A 19,616-nucleotide genomic window follows, 5' to 3' on the forward strand; every position below is an offset into this window, starting at 1 on the left:
TTCCATCTAGAATTGCAAGGAAATGGACTAATGGACAAAAAGCTAGATACGGTCCTTGCCCTCAAATAAGAGAAGCTATGTAGTAGAGTGGTTTAAAAATTCAGAGTATTGTCTGTTTGAAAATGCAGATTTTGAGCCTCAAAGGCTTGTCCTTCATAGGAAGATAATAATGATACCTATGTCATACGATTGTGGTAAGGATTCAACAAGATATTCCATGCAAACTACTTGGTATGCTACTTGGCACACAGCAAGTACTCAATGTATATTAGACATAATTTTTTTATTTTTTATTTTTTATTTTTTTTTGAGGCAGAGTCTTCCTCTGTTGCCCAGACTGGAGTGCAGTGGCGTGATCTTGGCTTACCACAACATCTGCCTCCCAAGTTCAAGCAATTCTCCTGCCTCAGCCCCCCAAATAGCTGAGACTACAGGAGTGCATCACCATGCCAGGCTAATTTTTGTATTTTTAGTAGAGATGGGGTTTTACTATGTTAGCCAGGCTGGTCTTGAACTCCTGACCTCATGATCCGCCTGCTTTGGCCTCCCAAAATGTTGGGGTTACAGGCATAAGCCACTGCACCTGGCCCTAGACATAATTATTAATATTAATTAATAATAATCCATACATGCAGAATTTGATCTATTTGGTTTTACCTCATAGGGCGGTAAGTAAATAGGAAAGAGAGATCAAGGTGGCAGCATAGGGAGGTAAAATGAACTTCCTGGTCTTTATTCCATCTGCAATTGTCTTATAGCTGTTAATAAATAACTGAGAGATTTGGCTCATATTGTTAGTTGAGAGTTACAGATTTTCATAGCAGTTGGAAGCAGTAATAAGGAAAGCGGATAAGGAAGGCTTCCTAGTGTCTTGTTTCCTCCACCTGTAAAACATAGAAAGAGCTCCTGTCTCACTGTGTTTATGGAACATGTTGTGGTCCTTGAATGCAAAGTGCAGCACACTTAGGTACCCTATGCCCAGGCACCAAACAAACTGCAGCCTTTGTATGAAATGCAAAGTAACTGGCCTCCTCCCTCTTCTAGTGGGGCTCTCTGGGCTTCCCAAAGCCATTGTTGCCAATTTGCATGTTTCGCTCCAGATGGGAGGTTTTTAAAATGAAATGCAGACCATGGAGGGTCTTATCTGGCCTCTTCTTTGCACTTCTGAAAGTCATTCTCTCACCTCCCCATTCTGTAGTGTTCTTTATTTTCACAGATCTGCATCCTGCTTTATTCTTCTTGTAAGCTCCTCTAGGCAGGAACCATGATGATTCTTTTAGTCTTTTGTATTTTGTATGGCCACAATTGTCAAACTGCATTCCAGTCACTTGAAAGGGATATAGAAAGACAGAGAGTGGGCTGGGCACGGTGGCTCACACTTGTAATCCCAGAACTTTGGGAGGCTGAGGCGGGCAGATCACCTGAGATCGGGAGCTCAAGACCAGCCTGACCAACATGGTGGAACCTCGTCTCTAGTAAAAATACAAAATTAGCCAGGCGGCCTGGCGCATGCCTGTAATCCCAGCTACTCAGGAGGCTGAGGCGGGAGAATTGCTTGGACTTGGGAGGAAGAGGTTGCAGTGAGCCGAGATTGCACCATTGCACTCCAGCCTGGGCAGCAAGAGTGAAACTCCACCTCAAAAAAAAAAAAAAAGGTGAAGAGTGTCATGCCCCGCCCGAGGTTCAGAATTAGCAGGTCTGGGTTGGGACTGAGGGGTCTGCTTGTTTAACAAGCTGCCTGAGTGATTCTAATGTAGTGGTCCCTGGAACCCAAGTCTATAGAGACCGTATAGCAGGCATCATGATAGGAGTGGGCTGGAGATGCAGCACAGAACTAGGTGTGTGATGCTTAGCAGCTGCGCCTGTTATCCTGATGGTGGCTTTGTAGACTGCGGGTGCTGTTTGCGTCCCCTCTACTCCCTACGCTTCTGCCCAGAGGCCATGGCAGGATAGAAGAGGTAGAAAAGAAGCATAGAAATAAGTTCTCAGAGGCCTGCAGAATGGATTGAGTAGAGGTTTTCCCCGCCAACAGATTTATGCAGTTATTCCAGAGCCGTTTGTTGGAAAGACTACCATTTTCCTGTTGAATAGCTTTGGCAACTTTGTTGAAAGTCAGTTGACCATATATAAGTGAGGTCAACTAACTTTCAACAAAGAACAGAATAGAATCCAGAAATATAGTGACCATATATAAAGATTCTATTTCTGGATTCTATTCTGTTCTGTTGGTCTATTTGTCTATCCTCTGAGAGGTACCATACTGTTTCAATTACCATAACTTCAAAAAAAGTTGTTTTCTTTTTGTTGTTGTTGCTGAGGCAGGCTCTTGCTGTGTCGTCCAGGTTGGAGTGCAGTGGTGCAAAGCCCACTGCAGCCTCAATCTCCTGGGCTCAAGCAATTTTCCGGCTTCAGTCTCCTGAGTAGCTGGGACTACAGATGTGGGTGTGCACCACCACACCTGGGTTGAGAAGAATTTCAAAGTCAGGCGGTCTGAGTCCTCCAGCTTTGTTCTTCTTTAAATTATTTTTTTCTTTTTCTTTTTTTTTAATTGCATTTTAGGTTTTGGAGTACATGTGAAGAACATGCAAGATTGTTGTATAGGTACACACATGGCAGTGTGATTTGCTGCCTTCCTCCCCATTACCTATATCTGGCATTTCTCCCCTTGCTATCTCTCCCCAACTCCCCACCCCCTGCTGTCCCTCCCCTATTTCCCCCCAACAGACCCCAGTGTGTGATGCTCCCCTCCCTGAGTCCACGTGTTCTCATTATTCAACACCCACCTATGAGTGAGAACATGTGGTGTTTGATTTTCTGTTCTTGTGTCAGTTTGCTGAGAATGATGGTTTCCAGGTTCATCCATGTCCCTACAAAGGACATGAACTCATCGTTTTTTATGGCTGCATAATATTCCATGGTGTATATGTGCCACATTTTCCCTGTCTAGTCTATCATCGATGGGCATTTGGGTTGGTTCCAGGTCTTTGCTATTGTAAACAGTGCTGCAATGAACATTTGTGTGCATGTGTCCTTATAGTAGATCAATTTATAATCCCTTGGATATATACCCAGTAATGGGATTGCTGGGTCAAATGGAATTTCTATTTCTAGGTCCTTGAGGACTCGCCACACTGTCTTCCACAATGGTTGAACTAATTTATACTCCCACCAACAGTGTAAAAGTGTTCCTATTTCTCCACACCCTCTCCAGCATCTGTTGTCTCCAGATTTTTTAATCATTGCCATTCTAACTGGTGTGAGATGGTATCTCAATGTAGTTTTGATTTGCATTTCTCTAATGACCAGTGATGATGAACATTTTTTCATGTGTTTGTTGGCCTCATGTATGCCTTATTTTGTAAAGTGTCTGTTCATATCCTTTGCCCACTTTTGAATGGGCTTGTTTGTTTTTTTCCTGTAAATCTGTTTTAGTTCTTTGTAGATTCTGGATATCAGCCCTTTGTCAGATGGGTAGATTGCAAAAATTTTTTCCCATTCTGTTGGTTGCTGATTCACTCTAATGACTGTTTCATTTGCTGTACAGAAGCTCTGGAGTTTGATTAGGCCCCATTTGCCTATTTTGGCTTTTGTTGCCAATGCTTTTGGTGTTTTGGTCATGAAGTCCTTATAGGCAATATCAAGTACAATTTCCATTTTATTTTTCTCCAGAGAATAGTTGTCTTCAATCTTTTACTCAGCTCCTTACATGGGTTTTGGTGGGGGTCGTGGGGCAGCACCCACAGGTCAAAATCAGGGTGGGGGTGTTCGATCCTTGTGGGCTTCATGAGATCGATTCCTTACTACTTTGCTGTGAATTGCACAACTCACACAGTAATGTAGCTTCACATAGAGCTTAGGAAGTACATAGGCATCAAAGATGCTTGCTTCAGAAATATCCCTGACTGCTGCAGCCTCCACTATGTTTCAAATGACGAATTTCTTAATGGCTTTGTTCTTGGGCACACATTGGGCACAGTTCGTGCAGTGAATAGGCTGACCATGGCCGTGGCCCTTTTTGGCCAAACCATTGTTCCTTCTTTTCTTTGTCATCTTTGAAGCTCTCAGCGAAGAAAGAACTTTTTCTTTTGCCTATTCTAGGTCCTTTATAATTCCTTACACATTTTAGGCTTAATTTACAAATTTCTACAGAAAAGACTTTTGGGATTTTGATGGAACTGTGTTAGATCTATACATCAATTTGGGGAAACTGGTATTTTAACAATATTCACTCCTTCAATCCACAAGCATGGCATATATCTACCTTTATTTAGGTCATCTTCCTTTTTGTTTTTTTTTTTGCCATACTTTTTTGTTATTTTCAGTGAAGAAATCTTGCAAAACTTCTTGTGTTATCCTTGTATAATTTATCTTTTTTATGCCATTATAAATAAATGTTTACATTTTTTCTTTCCTTTTTTTTTTTTTTTGCCAATGGTATATAGAAATACTATAGATTTTCGTATATTGACCTTGTTTCCTGTAACCTTGTTAAACTTACTAGTTTCAGTAACTTTTTTGGTAAACTTCTTAGAATTTTCTATGGCTGTAATCATGTTGTCTGCAAATAAGGCAGTTTTACTTTTTCCTTTCCAATATGTATGTTGTTTACTTCTTTTTCTTGCCTAGCACTGGCTAGGACATTCAGTGTGTTGAATAGAAGTAGTGAGAGCAGTCATCCTTGCCTTGTTCCTGATCTTAGGAAGGAAGTACTCAGTCTTTCACGATTAAGTAGATGGTGATACTATTTTGTAGATACTATTTGTCAGATTGAGGACATTCCATTCTCTTAATAATTGGTTGATTTTCTATTGTGAGTTGGTATTGAGATCTTTCATATCCTTTTTCTGCATCTATTAAGATGATTATATGACATTTCTTATATTTTTCTGTTAACATGGTGAGTTATATTAATTGACTTTCAAAAGTTAAACTAGGCTGGGCACGGTGGCTCATGCCTGTAATCCCAGCACTTTGGGAGGCCAAGGTGGGCGGATCACTTGAGGTCCAGCCTGGCCAACATGGTAAAACCCCATCTCTACTAAAAAAATACAAAAATTAACTAGGTGTGGTGGCAAGTGCCTGTAATCCCAACTACTTGGAGGCTGAGGCAGGACAATTGCTTGAACCCTGGAGGCAGAGATTGCAGTGAGCCGAGATCACCCCACTGCACTCCAGCCTGGGCAACAGACCCAGACTCTGACTCAAAAAAAAAAAAAGTTTACCTTGTGTTGTTGAGCTACCACTTGTTCATTATGTGTTATGCTTTTTGGCAAATGCTTTTTTAAAATTATACTTTAAGTTCTGGGGTACATGTGCAGGTTTGTTACATAGGTATACATGTCCCATGGTGGTTTGCTGCATCCATCCCCCATCATCTACATTAGGTTTTTCTCCTAATGTTAGCCCTCCCCAATCTCCCACCCCCTGCTATCCCTCCCCTAGTCCCCCCACCCCCCAACAGGCCCTAGTGTGTGATGTTCCCTTCCTTGTGTCCATGTGTTCTCATTGTTCAACACCCACTTATGAGTGAGAACATGTGGTGTTGGGTTTTCTGTTCTTATGTCAGTTTGCTGAGAATAATGGTTTTCAGCTTTATCTATGTCTCTGGAAAGGACATGAACTCATCCTTTTTTTATGGCTGCATAGTAACCCATGGTATGTATGTGCCACATTTTCTTTATCTAGTCTATCATTGATGGGCATTTGGGTTGGTTCCAAGTCTTTACTATTGTAAACAGTGCCTCAATAAACATACATGTACATGTGTCTTTATAATTGAATGTTTTATAATCCTTTGGGTATATACCCAGTAATGGGATTGCTTGGTCAAATGGTATTTCTATTTCTAGAAGGAATCGCCACACTGTCTTCCACAATGGTCGAACTAATTTGCACCCACGCCAACTGTATAAAACCGTTTCTATTTCTCCACATCCTCTCCAGCGTCTGTTGTCTCCTGATTTTTTAATGATCACCTTTCTGAGTGGAGTGAGATAGTTGAGATACTTCTCAATGTGGTTTTGATTTGGATTTCTCTAATGAACAGTGATGATGGCTTTTTTTCATGTTTGTTGACTGCATAAATGTCTTCTCAAAAGACACTTCTTTGCCCGCTTTTTGATGGGGTTGTTTTTTCTTGTAAATTTGTTTAAGTTCTTTGTAGATTCTGAATATTAGCCCTTTGTCAGATGGGTAAATTGCAAACATTTTTTCCCATTCTGTTGGTTGCGGGTTCACTCTAATGGTAGTTTCTTTTGCTATCATTAGAAGCTCTTAAATTTAATTAGATCCCATTTGTCTATTTTGGCTTTTGTTGCCATTGCTTTTGGTGTTTTAGTCATGAAGTCCTTGTTTGGCAAATGTTTTTATATCTCTGTTTATGAGAGATATTTTTCTGTAATTTTAAAAAAACTATGCCCTTATCTTTTTTTGATAACAGAGTTATACTAGTCTCATAAAACAAGTTCAGAAGTATTTTTCTATTTTCTGAAAAGCTTTGAGTGCAAATAGTGTTACTTTTTTCCTTAAATGTTTGATAGACTTCAACAGTGAATTCATCTGAGTCTCATGCTTTTTTTGTGGGAAAGTGTTAAATTATGTATTCAATTTCTTTAAAGATACGGGGCTATTCAGATATCTGTTTTTTATGTTGATTTTGGTAATTTGTGTCCTTCAAAGATGTTTCATCATAATTCATAATATTCCCTTATTTTAACATCTGTAGAATATTTATTGAAATCTGTATTAATGTTCCCTCTTTCATCCTGATAGTGGTAATTTGTGTTTTCCCTATCTATCTTGTTTTTTGGTCAATTTAGCTGTGGGCTTATTGATTTTATTAAACTTTTCAAAGGATAAGTTTTTGGTTTTATTAATTTTCTCTATTTGTACATTTCTATTTCATTGTATTCTACTGTTTTTATTTCCTTTCTTCTATTTACTACAGATTTAATTTGTTCTTCTCTTTCTAATTACTAGAAATGAAAGCTTAGCTCATTAATTTTTTTTTTTTTTTGGGGGGGACAGAGTTTCACTTTTGTTACCCAGGCTGGAGTGCAATGGCGTGATCTCGGCTCACCGCAACGTCCACCTCCTGGGTTCAGGCAATTCTCCTGCCTCAGCCTCCCGAGTAGCTGGGATTACAGGCACGTGCCAACATGCCCAGCTAATTTTTTTTTATTTTTAGTAGAGACGGGGTTTCACCGTGTTGACCAGGATGGTCTCGATCTCTTGACCTCGTGATCCACCCGCCTCGGCCTCCCAAAGTGCTGGGATTACAGGCTTGAGCCACCGTGCCCGGCAGCTCATTAATTTTAAAACCATGGTTTCTTTTCTAATATAAGGCTTTATAACTATAAGTTTCCCTGTTTTGCTACATCTTACATATTTCTTTCTTTTTTATTTTGCTATCAATTGGTTTGAAATATTTTCCAATTTCTCTGGTGAGTGCTAGAAGTTTTATATTTTATTTTATTTTAGATGGAGTCTCACTCTGTCGCCAGGCTGGAGTGCAGTGGCACCATCTCAGCTCACTGCAACCTCCACCTCCTGGGTGCAAGTGATTCTCCTACCTCAGCTTCCCGAGTAGCTGGGACTACCGGCACGCACCACCACACCCAGCTAATTTTTGTATTTTTAGTAGAGATGGGGTTTCACCATGTTGACCAGGATGATCTTGAATTCCTGGCCTCACGTGATCTGCCTGCCTTGGCCTCCCATAATACTGGGATTACAGGCATGAGCCACTGTGCCTGGCCAGTGCCCGTAGTTTTAAAAGACTCAATTTAAATTTTATTTATTTTCATCTCTGATGACCCTAACCTGTCCTCCCTTGTCTACTGCATTCATTAAATATTTTCTCTGTATAGTCTTCAGTACTAGTTTCTAATTTTCCTTGTGCACACGTTTATTTTATGTACATGTCTTTTACTAACTCTCTGAATGGTAGGAACTGATTGCAGGAACTCTATCTTATGCTGGCTTTGTAAACATTTTAGTACTTCATATTAGTTGATATGTAATTAACAGACATTTCTCAAGCACGGTTAATATGGAAACTACTGTGGATGATAGTTTGGGCATAATCCAGGTACGCGTTAAAGAGTTAACTGATTTTTTAAAAGATGTTAACTCATGATACAAAATAGATACCTATGCTAGAGGATGTCTTGGTGTATCGTGGAGCCCTTTTTCTTGCTTGGCCCTCCTATTTTTATTTTTGTCAGTCAACTTACCACCTGTGTTCTCTGAGTACCATGGGCAGGAGTTTCCAGACCAAGTCCTCCAGCACTTTGAACATGCCCTTCAGCACTTTTTGTTTTCTCCTGGGGATTTCCTTTCTTGGTTGTGTCTGCAGTCCAGCCACTCCTCTAAGGCAGCAATTCTGGTTTTTTAACGCCTGGCAGCTGGGAGGTCTGTGGTTTTGGTTTGTGTTTCCAGGAAACCCTGGCCTGGTTCCACCCGTGCCGTCCTACTCAAAGAGCTTCCACATCCTTAATTAAGAAAAAGGGGCTGGGTATGGTGGCTCATGCCTGTAATCCCAGCACTTTGGGAGACTGAAGCTGAAGGATCACTTGAGCTCAGAAGCTTGAGACCAGCCTGGGCAACACAGCAAATCCTCACCTCTACTAAAAAAGAAAAAAAAAATTAACCAAGTATGGTGGTGTGCCTATAGTCCCAGCTACTTGGGAGGCTAAGGCAAGAGGATTGCTTGAGCCTAAGAGATTGAGGCTGCAGTGAGCGGTGTTCATGCCAGTGCACTCCAGCCTGGGTGACAGAGTGAGGTCCTGTTTCAAAATTAAAAAAGAAAGAAAGAAAGAAAGAAAACAGGAAGCCCAGTGTCTTCCTCTGGGAAGAGCAAAGACTCCTGTCTACAAACCAATTTTGACACTGACCATTTGGGACTTATTCATTGATCACTCAGGAATCTGTTCATTGTCTCTTCTGATGCATCTGGCAGCAAGCACAAGAGGCCTTTTCATTTTGTGGAATTTTACTGTAGGCCTTTGATGTGAATAATATTAAGATAGATTTTTTTGGGGGAGGAGGTGTGAGGGAATTCAAGGCTTGAAAGAAGCTGCAAGCACTTGCAGTAGAGTTGGGGCAGAAAGGTATTCACAGTCATGATAGTGAACAACAAATTCAGATGCTAGGGACTCTGAGAATCTAGAGAAGGGAGAACTGGGGCTGCTCAGAGAAGACTTCCAGAAAACCTGGGAATTGAGGGTCTAGATCTGGATTCAGGAGAGGATAATGTAAGCATCCTCTTAGAGCTGCTGCTGAGCGCTGCATTTCAGGGGCAGTTAGATGCCTTCCTGGTTAAGACAGAGGGGTATGTATGGAAGAGACCAGTGCACAAGTGAAGCTTTGGTGGAAGCTGCTTGGGCTTTCTAAGATTTGCTCAAACATCAGTCACAAAGCATAGAATTAAACATTTCTAACTTAGATTCATAACCTGTAAAAATTATGATGCTTTTGTAGGTCCGTTTAAAAAGTGCAAGGCAACGTGGCTTGTTAGGCTATCAAGTTGAAATCAGCCCCAGGCCTGTGTCCTACTGGGTCTTTCTGGGACTGCTGTCTGCTCAACTAGGCCATCATAAGTGGCAGCAAATGGAAGAGAGAAATTCTGCTTTTCTAGTATTCAGGGCTGGGTAGAGAGGTATCTTTAGAAACCCCTTATCCCATACAGAGCCATACTTCCTTCTGCAAACTGGGGCTTGGAAGGATTGGTTTACCTTGGCTAGGTTGGAGTGGATGAGTTCAAAACTCCCCAGGGCACACCCAGAGGCCAGCTAGCCAACCTCTCAGGGACTATAGTCTGAAACAGACAACCCACTGTATGCATTCGGGGGTAGAAACTAGGGAGCCAGCCTCCTTAGTGGGTGGACACTGTGGAGTGTTACTTAGTATACTGATTTGTTGGTTTGGGGACTTGTTGGCTTGATTTTTAAAATGTACTGCATCTGAGGCTATTGGTTTAGGGGACTTAGCCTGCTCCCTCCAACCTTGGAGAGGACAGTAAAATAAAATATAAATAAACTGCTAATTAAAAATTTTGGCCAAGGATGGCGGCTTGTGCCCAGCACTTTGGGAGGCCAAGGCAGGCAGATTGCTTGAGGTCAGGAGTTCAAGACCAGACTGGGCAACATGGAGAGACCCCCATCTCTACTAAAAATGCAAAACATAAGCCAGGCCTGATTTTGGGCTTGAGTAGAGGATCCATAGAGGGGCCTCGGGCCAGCCAGCTCCCTCACCCACGTGCCTTTGATTCATCTGTTACTTCCAGTTTTATGGCCCTTCAGCCTCATCAATTACAAAACTCACAGCTACATGTGTTTCTACTTCTTTCATTGTTCTTCTTGGCTACCTGTGTCTTGGAGGTAAAGTGTTACTGAACTGAACTTGGGTCTGCTCACTCGGCACAGCAAAGCCAAACACTGACACAAAGGTTTGCAGTTACAGAAAGAAAGGCATTTATTGCAGGGTGCCAAGCAAGGAGAAGGGACATGATGGCTTACAGGCAAGAGTTTTTAAAGGTAGGAATGAGTGGGGATTCCAAAGTGAGTTAGGGACTGAGGAATTTCGGGAATTTCCTCATCCGTTTTCTGGTTCCAATCTGTTGAAGGTCAACATGAGTGTGATCAGCATTTGTCATCGAGTGGGAGTCCTGGTTTCTGAAAAACAACTCAAGGATGTATGTAAGATGTTATCTTTCTTTCTATAGGAAACCAAATATCTTGTGACCATGACTTACTTGGGTGGCTATAGTTGAAGTTACTGAAGTTATTATTATCTTATTTTTTAGTGGATTATTCATTCAGTTCCCTAATTTCTGGTTGCAGGGCTAGCTAGATGCCTGGAATTTTCCTTGAAGGAATTGAAACATGTTCCTTTATCTCCATGGTGAGGGTAAAGCAGCCTGACAGGCTCCTAAGGTGGGGTCCCTGCACCATCTCAAAGTGACTCAGCAACGTTCCATTGCTGGCTTCCCACCTTTTCTGTCCCATCTTCTCACCGGCCTTGGGGCTGCCTTCCATTCCTTTCCTGGTCTGACCCCATGTTGTCTTTTCCCCAGAGTGCAGACATCCTCAGCACCATCGGCTACGACAGCATCATCCAGCATCTGAACAATGGCCGCAAGAACTGCAAAGAGTTTGAAGATTTTCTAAAAGAAAGGTATGATGCTCTGTCCTCTCTGAAAAGGTCAAGAGGGGGGCCAAGATGTCCCCACACGGACAAGGAACAATGGCCTATTTTTCATTTGTGTTTGATGTTCTGAAGACCCTCTACTCTAGGTTATGGAGTGACACCCGAGAAGCATATGATACTTCTTAGAAACCAATTTGGCACATAAGATGTATGATGAAAGCGTGAACAAATTGTATTAAGAAACAAAATATACTTGGTAGTGTGTTAGAAATAACACTGGAAGACCCCATGGGAGGAGATTGCTGAGGGTTGGCAAAGAAGAAAAGGAGAGGAAAGGAAAAAGGAAGGAGAGAGGGAGGAAGGAAGGAGGGGAGGGAGGGAAGGGAGGAAAGGAAGAAGAAAATAAAGAGGACAGGGTGGCTTCATGGAGGAGTAGGTCCTTGTGGTGGCCCTCAGAGGGTGAGGTGGATTTGACAGATAAAGAAGTACCTGGATATCTGGGAGAACTGCAAGCTTGAGGTGCGAATCACATGGCCCAAGTGGTTAGAGGCAGGCAGATTCCAGCTCAGAGACCAGGAGGATGAGGAGCCATGGGAAAGCTGTGGAGCCGATCGCAAAGCTCCTGGGGGTGCCAGGGCATGGTGATCCATGGGTAACTGGTGTGGTTCACAGGATTTTCTTTTCTTCTTCTTTTTAAAAATGGATAAGACTTTTTTTCTTTAAAGAGACTTAGTTTTGTGGAAACTTATTCATCTAGAATATTCCATTTTACAGAGGTTCTAGATGAAGGAATATAAGAGGATTTGGGGCCAAAGATCAGGATCCTTGCCAAGATGAATCTTAATTAATTTGAAAATTAATGAACAGGTTCTATTTGTAAGGCAGTAAGTGAAAGACTCAGAACCCAGAGATACAGACATCAAAGAGTTTTCCGTCAACTCTCCCTTTCTACTCAAGAGAAGATTAGGTAATAATCAAACTTACTCACACTGGTTACCCGGCCCTTGGATGGTGAGGCCTGTCTCCTTGAGTCATCCCAAAGGTCCAGAGGACCTGGAGGCCTGAGGAGGGGTGAACCGAGAGAGGCTTGGCCACTGTCAGTGCCGTGGAGTTGGCTGCTGCTCCTCTCCCTTTAAGGAAGCAGCTCCCTTCTTTTCTACCCAAGATGGTTGACAGTGTTGACCCCCAGTTAAAAAGTGTGCCTTGCTTTTTACAAACACTGGTGGGGAGCTTCCTCTCTCCTTCAGCAGTGCTAGGATACAGTTTCATGAGCATGAAGGATCTAGAGATTGCAGAAGACTGCTTTTTTTCTGTTCCTCCACCAATTATGGCTTTTATAAATTTCCTCCTGGGAATCAAATGGCCTTGGAATACATCTGCAGAAATGGCCATGGAATACATCTGGGAAGGAAGTGCCTGTTGGCTGAGGGCACCCAGCACTGCCTGCCTGGCAGGACCATCCAAGGGTCCCCTGATACAGTGGGGTTTGTCTAAATCAGGGCTTCTGTACTTTTTTGAATGCGACCCTCAATAAAAAATATATTTTATGCAGCCACCCCAGTACACACATGCATAAACAAAACAATGAAACAGGACTACCCTGTTATTTTATCCAATTGTGTTTAATTTAAAAATGCTAGTCCTCCACCTATCCAGGAGGCTGAAGTTGGGGGATCACTTAGCCCAGGATTTCAAGGTTGCAGTGAGCTATGATTGCACCACTGCACTCTAGCCTGGGTGACGGAGTGAGAGCCTGTCTCTAGAAAAAAAAAATGCTGGTCATAATCTACTGAATTGATTTATGGCTCAAATGAGTTGTGACCCACAGTTGAAAAACACTTGTCCAAATAGAACCCTGAAGCTAAGATCTCACTTTCATTTTTTTTTTTTTTTTTTTGAGACAGAGTGTTACTTTGTTGCTCAGGCTGGAGTGCAGTGGTGCAGAGATCTTGGCTCACTGCAACCTTTGCCTCCCAGGTTCAAGCAATTCTCCTGCCTCAGCCTCCTGAGTAGCTGGGATTATAGGCGCATGCCACCACACCCAGCTAAGTTTTGTATTTTTAGTACAGACAGGGTTTTACCATGTTGGTCAGGCTGGTCTCAATCTCCTGACCTCGTGATCTTCCTGCCTCAGCCTCCCAAAGTGCTGGGATTATAGGCATTAACCACCGCACCTGGCCTAAAATCTCATTTTAAAAAATGATTCACAAAAATACATAAGAGGAGGAACTATAGGGAGAATAAAAACTATTGATTATTTATATTGTATTTCTGGTATATGTTCTCTTTTCGCCCTGGGGTTTTATAGCAAAAAGAAGTCAGTCTCGTGTTTTCCAGTTTTCGGGAAGAATCTGCAGACATTAGATCAGAATGTCAGATAGGCACACCCTGGGTGTTGGGATGCAGCCCCTGAGTGTGTGGCCTGCTTGGCTTTGAGCCTCTGTTCCTCGTGGCACGCTTGCAGGAAGGAAGCTGCTGTCATTGAGCCTGTGTGTTTGTTCCTCCACTGCATCCTGTTCAAGGGTAATTCATGTGCAGAAGGACAGTCCTCTAGGAGTGGTAGCCCAGCTTTCCTCTTGTTCTGGTGGGTGCAGGATGCTTTTGGGAACTGGGACGCCGTCGGCTGTGTTTGTGCCATAATCTAATATGACTGAAACATCCTCCTTGAGTCTTAAACATTATTTGACTGAGTTGTCATAAATTACATGTAGAACCCTGGGATATTTGTGGTTCTTAGAAATGAAAGGCAAATACACACAAATACAGGGACAGAGATAACAGACTGTCATATGTAATAATTATTTTTGAACAACCACCTCTTGTCCAATGTCATACATTATTTATTATTTTGAGTTCATCAAATTTAAGACACATACATTTATAAAACTTTTACATGGTACATGGCTAAACATGCCCTATATCGAATGGGGTACTTTTAAGACTTTCCAAAAGTGTCAAAGTTTTACCATGGGCATCTTGAATTTCTGGCAGTTTAACCTGCCCAGAAAGCGGCAAGGGGAAGGGGGAGATACTGTACCTCCTGGTGAGCTCCTTCCCCCTGCTCGTCCCTGAATGGAACCCAGCACTGCGCTCCTCGGTGCCACATTTTACCTCCATTACGGAAACTAGGAAATAGCCTTTTCCTTGGCTGTACCCAGACGGATTGCAGTAAATTCATCTACACTCATGTGGGGATGGACAGAACGGTCACTCCAGTGCAAGGAGCCACTCCACGTGCTGCCCTGGAGGGGCAGGGAGGCTGCTTTTCTTACCACCTATAGGGCAGATCCTTGCAACCAGGGCAGACATATAAAAATAAGGTTATGCTGGGTGCAGTGGCTCACACCTGTAATCCTAGCACTTTGGGAGGCTGAGGCAGGTGGATCACCTGAGGTCAGGAATTCAAGACCAGCCTGGGCAACATGGTGAAACCCCATCTCTACTAAAACTACAAAAAATTAGCCAGGTATGGTGGCACATGCCTATAGTCCCAGCTGCTTGGGAGGCTGAGGCATGAGAATTGCTTGAACCCAGGAGGCAGAGGTTGCAGTGAGCCAAGATTGTGCCATTGCACTCCAGCCTGGGCAACAGAGTGAGACTCAGTCTCAAAATAATAATAATAATGATAATAATAAGTTTAGCTCAGAGGGTAGCTAGAGGTGATTAAATGAGATTATATAATATCTGCTGTTTATTGAAGTCTTGCTAGATATATAGGGCAGATTCCAGGGTCCAACTTTCCTAGGTTTGAAACCATATTACCCCTTATTACTTGTCTGATGTTAGGCAAATTCCATAATCTCTCTGAACCCGTTTCTTCAATTGTAACATAAGGATGAGAAAAGTTATACAGGGTTATTGTAACAATTGTTGCAAATTAATAATTGTTAACAATTGTTAATAACTACTATGATTAATTGTTATAGTTGTTAATATTGTAACATATTAACTGTAAGTTACAAAACAGAGTAACAAACACTCCATCAGTGAATTGGTAAATTGTGAATTTATTTCGTTTACCCTTCTCTCAGCTGGAAGAGCATAACAGTAATAGCGGTGATACTGGCAACCACAGCCAACATCTGAATAGCTACATAATATAACCATAACATTGAGGCTTACACGTCCGTTTGGCTCTTACATTGGCTGCACAAGGTCTCTTTGCACAGAAGTGTAGCTTTGTAGATGAGGTTTAAGTAATTTACCAGGGGAATCTAGAAAGTGACAGAACCCAGAATGGCTCCAGGGGCTGGTAAGGATGGGGATCTCACACAAGCTATGTGTTTATGACTCATCAACACCGGCAAAAGGGCTGGTGGGTATCTGGAGAGATGGGCTACTTCCCAGCACAGACACACTATTCTTCTCTTTTCTGTCTGTTTACATAGTCTCACTCATTATACCCCCTCTCTCTGTTTCAGCCAGATAGGTTTATTGGTGAGCACGCTTTGGATGTCTCTGCCTGTATCTTTACTTGAGTATTTCCCTACCTAGAAAGTCCTTCTTTTTCCTTGATGCCTAAGTAAATTCTCCTCATCTTTCCAAGACCTGGTAAAATTTTCCTCTTATTTTTCTCCTTCCCTCCCCTGCCCTCCCCTGTCCTCTCTCCTCTCCTCTCCTCAGCCAGGCAGGAAGGAGTACAGTGGTGCGATCTCAGCTCATTTCAACCCCCACCTCCTGGGTTCAGACAATTCTCATACCTTAGCCTCCCGAGAAGCTGGGATTACAGGCATGTGCCACCACATCCAACTAATTTGTGTATGTTTAGTAGAGATGGGGTTTCTCCATATTGGCCAGGCTGGTCTTAAACTCCTGCTCTCAGGTGATCTGGCCCGCCTTAGCTCCCAAAGTGCTGGGATTACAGGCGTGAGCCACCGTGCCTGGCCTTATTTCTCTTTAAAGGAGATATTTTACATAGAACTTTAGTCTGAAGTCTTTCAACTGGTTAACAATTAAAATGAAGCCATCTTGTCCCTGGTAGCCCAAGCCCATGGACTCTCCCACCATCAGATCCCCAGATGTGGCCAAATGTAATATAATGAGCTCCTGATATGAGCAGGAAATGAGAACTATAAAATTAAAGTTAATATAAAATTAAGGTTAACATTAAGGTTAATCAGCTGATTGTATTACTAGCTGCTGCTTATTGAAGGCTTACTCTATGCAAGCTACAATGCGGTTTTTTTTTTTTTTTTTTTTTTTTTGAGATAGAATCTCTTGCTCTGTCACTCAGGCTAGAGTGTAATGGTGCGATCTCGGCTCACTACAACCTCTGCCTCCTGGCTTCAAGCAATTATCCTACCTCAGCCTCCCAAGTAGCTGGGATCACAGGCGCCTACCACCATACCTGGCTAATTTTTGTATTTTTAGTAGAGACAGGGTTTCACCATCTTGGCCAGGCTCGTCTCAAACTCCTGACCTCAAGATCTACCCGCCTCAGCCTCCCAAAATGCTAGGATTACAGGCGTGAGCCACCATGCCCAGCCTATAGTGTGTTTTGTATCGATTATTTAATTCTCATAAAAACTCTGTATGGTAAGTTTTCTCATCCTTATCTTATAATTGAAGAAATTGAGGTTCAGAGAGGTTATAGAACTTGCCTAAAGTCAGACAGCAAATAAGTGGTAGATATGGTTTCAAACCTAGAAAATGTGGGTCCTGGAATCTGTGCTATTAATCACTACACTGTGCCCAGAACAGTGGCTGGTATACAATACATAGTGGGCAAATGGTACCCACTGACCTTAGCTGAGTTCCATAACCATTACTAATATTGTTATATTAGGTGTAGAAGGCAAGTAGGGAATATATCATTAGCTTCTGTTTACAGATAGGAACACTGAAGTTGAGTGAGCTTTAAATGACTTGCCCAAGATTATAATATCAATAAGTAATAAAGCCAGGTACGGTATCTGATATTTTTTCCACTTTATTTAATGGTACCTTCATGTCTGATGGTTTTTCCACTTTATTTAATGGTCTCCTGAGAAGGTTGGGTATATTCTACAAAGGAGAATAGAAACTTGGCAGCCAAGTCAGTTCTCTTAATTGTGTGTTGGAATGGGATACTGAGTAGGGAGGAGGGAAGCATGCTTTTGGAACCGCTTTATGCCCAGAATTCTTTGCCACATGTAGAATAGCAGCTACACCTCTGTTCTGGGGAATCTACAGCCCCAGTGCCTTAGAACTCTGTACTCTTCCCCATAAGCTCCTGTACGTGCTGTGATCAACCTGCCCTGGTTACAGCTCTGTTTCTGGGACCCTCACTGTGGTTGGCTGTTTCTTAGGACAGCTTTAAGGACAGATTGACAGGTGGGAATGACAGATTTCTTTGTGCATTAGCTGGCCATGTCACAGTCAAGCCATTATGTACTATATTAGTTTTTTAGGGATGTTGAAACAAATTGCCTCCAACCGAATGGCTTTAAATAACAGAATTTATTCTCTCACAATTCCATAGGCCAGAAGTCCGAAATCAAGATGTTGTCAGAATCATGCTGTTTTGAAGCCTTTAGTGGAGAAAGTGTCCCATTCCTTTCTCTTGGTCTTTGGTGTCATCAGCGATCCTTAGCATGTCCTGCCTTGCAGCTGTGTAACTCCCATGTCTTCCTCTGTCATCCTGTGGTGTCCTTCCCCTGTCTTCACATTGTCTTTTTTTTTTTTTTTTTTTTTGACACGGAGTCTCACACTGTCGTCTAGGCAGGAGTTCAGTGGCACCATCTTGGCTCACTGCAACCTCAAGCAATTCTCCTGCCTCAGCCTCCCGAGTAGCTGGGACTACAGATGTGTGCCACCACACCCAACTGATTTTTGTATTTTTAGTAGAGACCAGGTTTCACCATGTTGACCAGGCTGGTCCTGAACTCCTGACTTCAGGTGATCCACCTGCCTTGGCCTCCCAAAGTGCTGGGATTATAGGCGTGAGCCACCACACCCAGCCCACATCGTCTTCTTATAAGGACACCAGTCATACTGGATTAAGAGGCCACCCTACTCCAGTATGGCCTTATCTCAACGATTACATATGCAATGACCCTATTTCCAAATAAGATCACCATCTAAGATGCTGAGGGTTGGGACTTCAACCTATTTTTTGGAAGGAACACCTGTGCCCAAAAGAATATACTGAAGCTAAGAGTGACATCAGAAGTAGAGTAGTGGGATGGGAGTTTAGACACCTGGGAAGACTTCTAATCCTGGCTTCCTCACTAACCAGCGCTGATATTATTCAAGGCCTTAGAATTTTCTAGGTTCCAATTTCCTTAGCCGTAAAATTTGGATTATACGAGATGTTCTGTGAGAGCCCCTTGGATCTAATAACATGAATCTTTCCAAGGAACTTATCATTGAGTTGAGGTGCTGTGAATGGCATATCCAGTAAAATTGAGCAAAATATTTAAGTGTCAGGTTTTATGGCAAAAGGATTTCATCTTATCCGTTCACTCTGATTTTGGGGCTACTTGTCGTACTAGATTGAGGTTCATCCTGAGGCTGCTTTCAGGCCTGATGGAAAAGGCCGTATCTGATGTTTGTCATGGGTTGTTTTTCTTTCCTTTCTTTTCTTTTTTGAGATGAAGTTTCCCTCTTGTTGCCCAAGCAAGAGTGCAATGGTGCGATCTCGGCTCACTGCAACCTCTGTCTCACAGGTTCAAGCAACTCTCCTGTCTCGGCCTCCTGAGTAGCTGGGATTATAGGCACATGCCACCATGCCAGCTAATTTTTTGTATTTTTAATAGAAACAGGGGTTCATCATGTTAGCCAGGCTGGTCTCTAACTCCTGACCTCAGGTGATCCTCCTGCCTTGGCCTCCTAAAATGCTGGGATTACAGGTGTGAGCTACCGCACCTGGCTCTTCTCTTCTTTTCTTTTCTCTCTCTTTTTCTTTCCTTTCTCTCTCTCTCTCCCTCTCTTTTCTTTTCTCTCTTTTCTCTTTCTTTCTTTCTTTCTTTCTTTCTTTCTTTCTTCCTTCCTTCCTTCCTTCCTTCCTTCCTTCCTTCCTTCCTTCCTTCCTTTCTTCTCTTTCTCTCTCTCTTTCTCCTTCCTTCCTTCCTTTTTTCCTCCCTCCCTCCCTCTCTCTCCCATCTTTCTTTCTCTTTCTCCTTCCTTCCTTTTTTCCTCCCTTCCTTCCCTCCCTCTCTCTCTCCCTCTTTCTTTCTTTCTTTCTTTCTTTCTTTCTTTCTTTCTTTCTTTCTTTCTTTCTTTCTTTTCTTTCTCTTTCTCTTTCTCTTTCTCTTTCTCTTTCTCTCTCTTTCTCCATCCTTCCCTCCCTCCCTTTCTTTCTCTTTCTCTCACTCTTTTTTTCTTTTTCTTTCTCTCTCCCTTTCGTTCTTTCTCTCTTATCTCTTTCTTTTTCTTTTCTTCTTTCTTTCTTTCTTTCTTTCTTTCCTTCCTTCCTTCCTTCTTTCTTTCTTTCTTTCTTTCCTTTCCTTTCTTGCTTTCCCTCTCTCTCTCTCTTTCTTTCTTTCTTT

At 42.4% G+C, this 19,616-nt stretch overlaps 1 protein-coding gene across 1 annotated transcript in view; it reads left to right on the plus strand.

The window, feature by feature from the left end:
- PSTPIP2 (proline-serine-threonine phosphatase interacting protein 2) overlaps nt 1–19,616 on the plus strand; it is a 104,088-nt gene that overhangs the window by 23,922 nt on the left and 60,550 nt on the right. Inside the window, exon 2 of the mRNA XM_032245249.1 lies at nt 11,075–11,175. Within this exon, the coding sequence (XP_032101140.1) occupies nt 11,075–11,175 (101 nt within the window). The remainder of the gene's footprint in view (nt 1–11,074; nt 11,176–19,616) is intronic.

This window comes from Sapajus apella, unplaced genomic scaffold (genome assembly GCF_009761245.1).
Source record: "Sapajus apella isolate SASKATOON/1434 unplaced genomic scaffold, GSC_monkey_1.0 scaffold57, whole genome shotgun sequence".
Taxonomy (NCBI): Eukaryota; Metazoa; Chordata; class Mammalia; order Primates; family Cebidae; genus Sapajus; species Sapajus apella.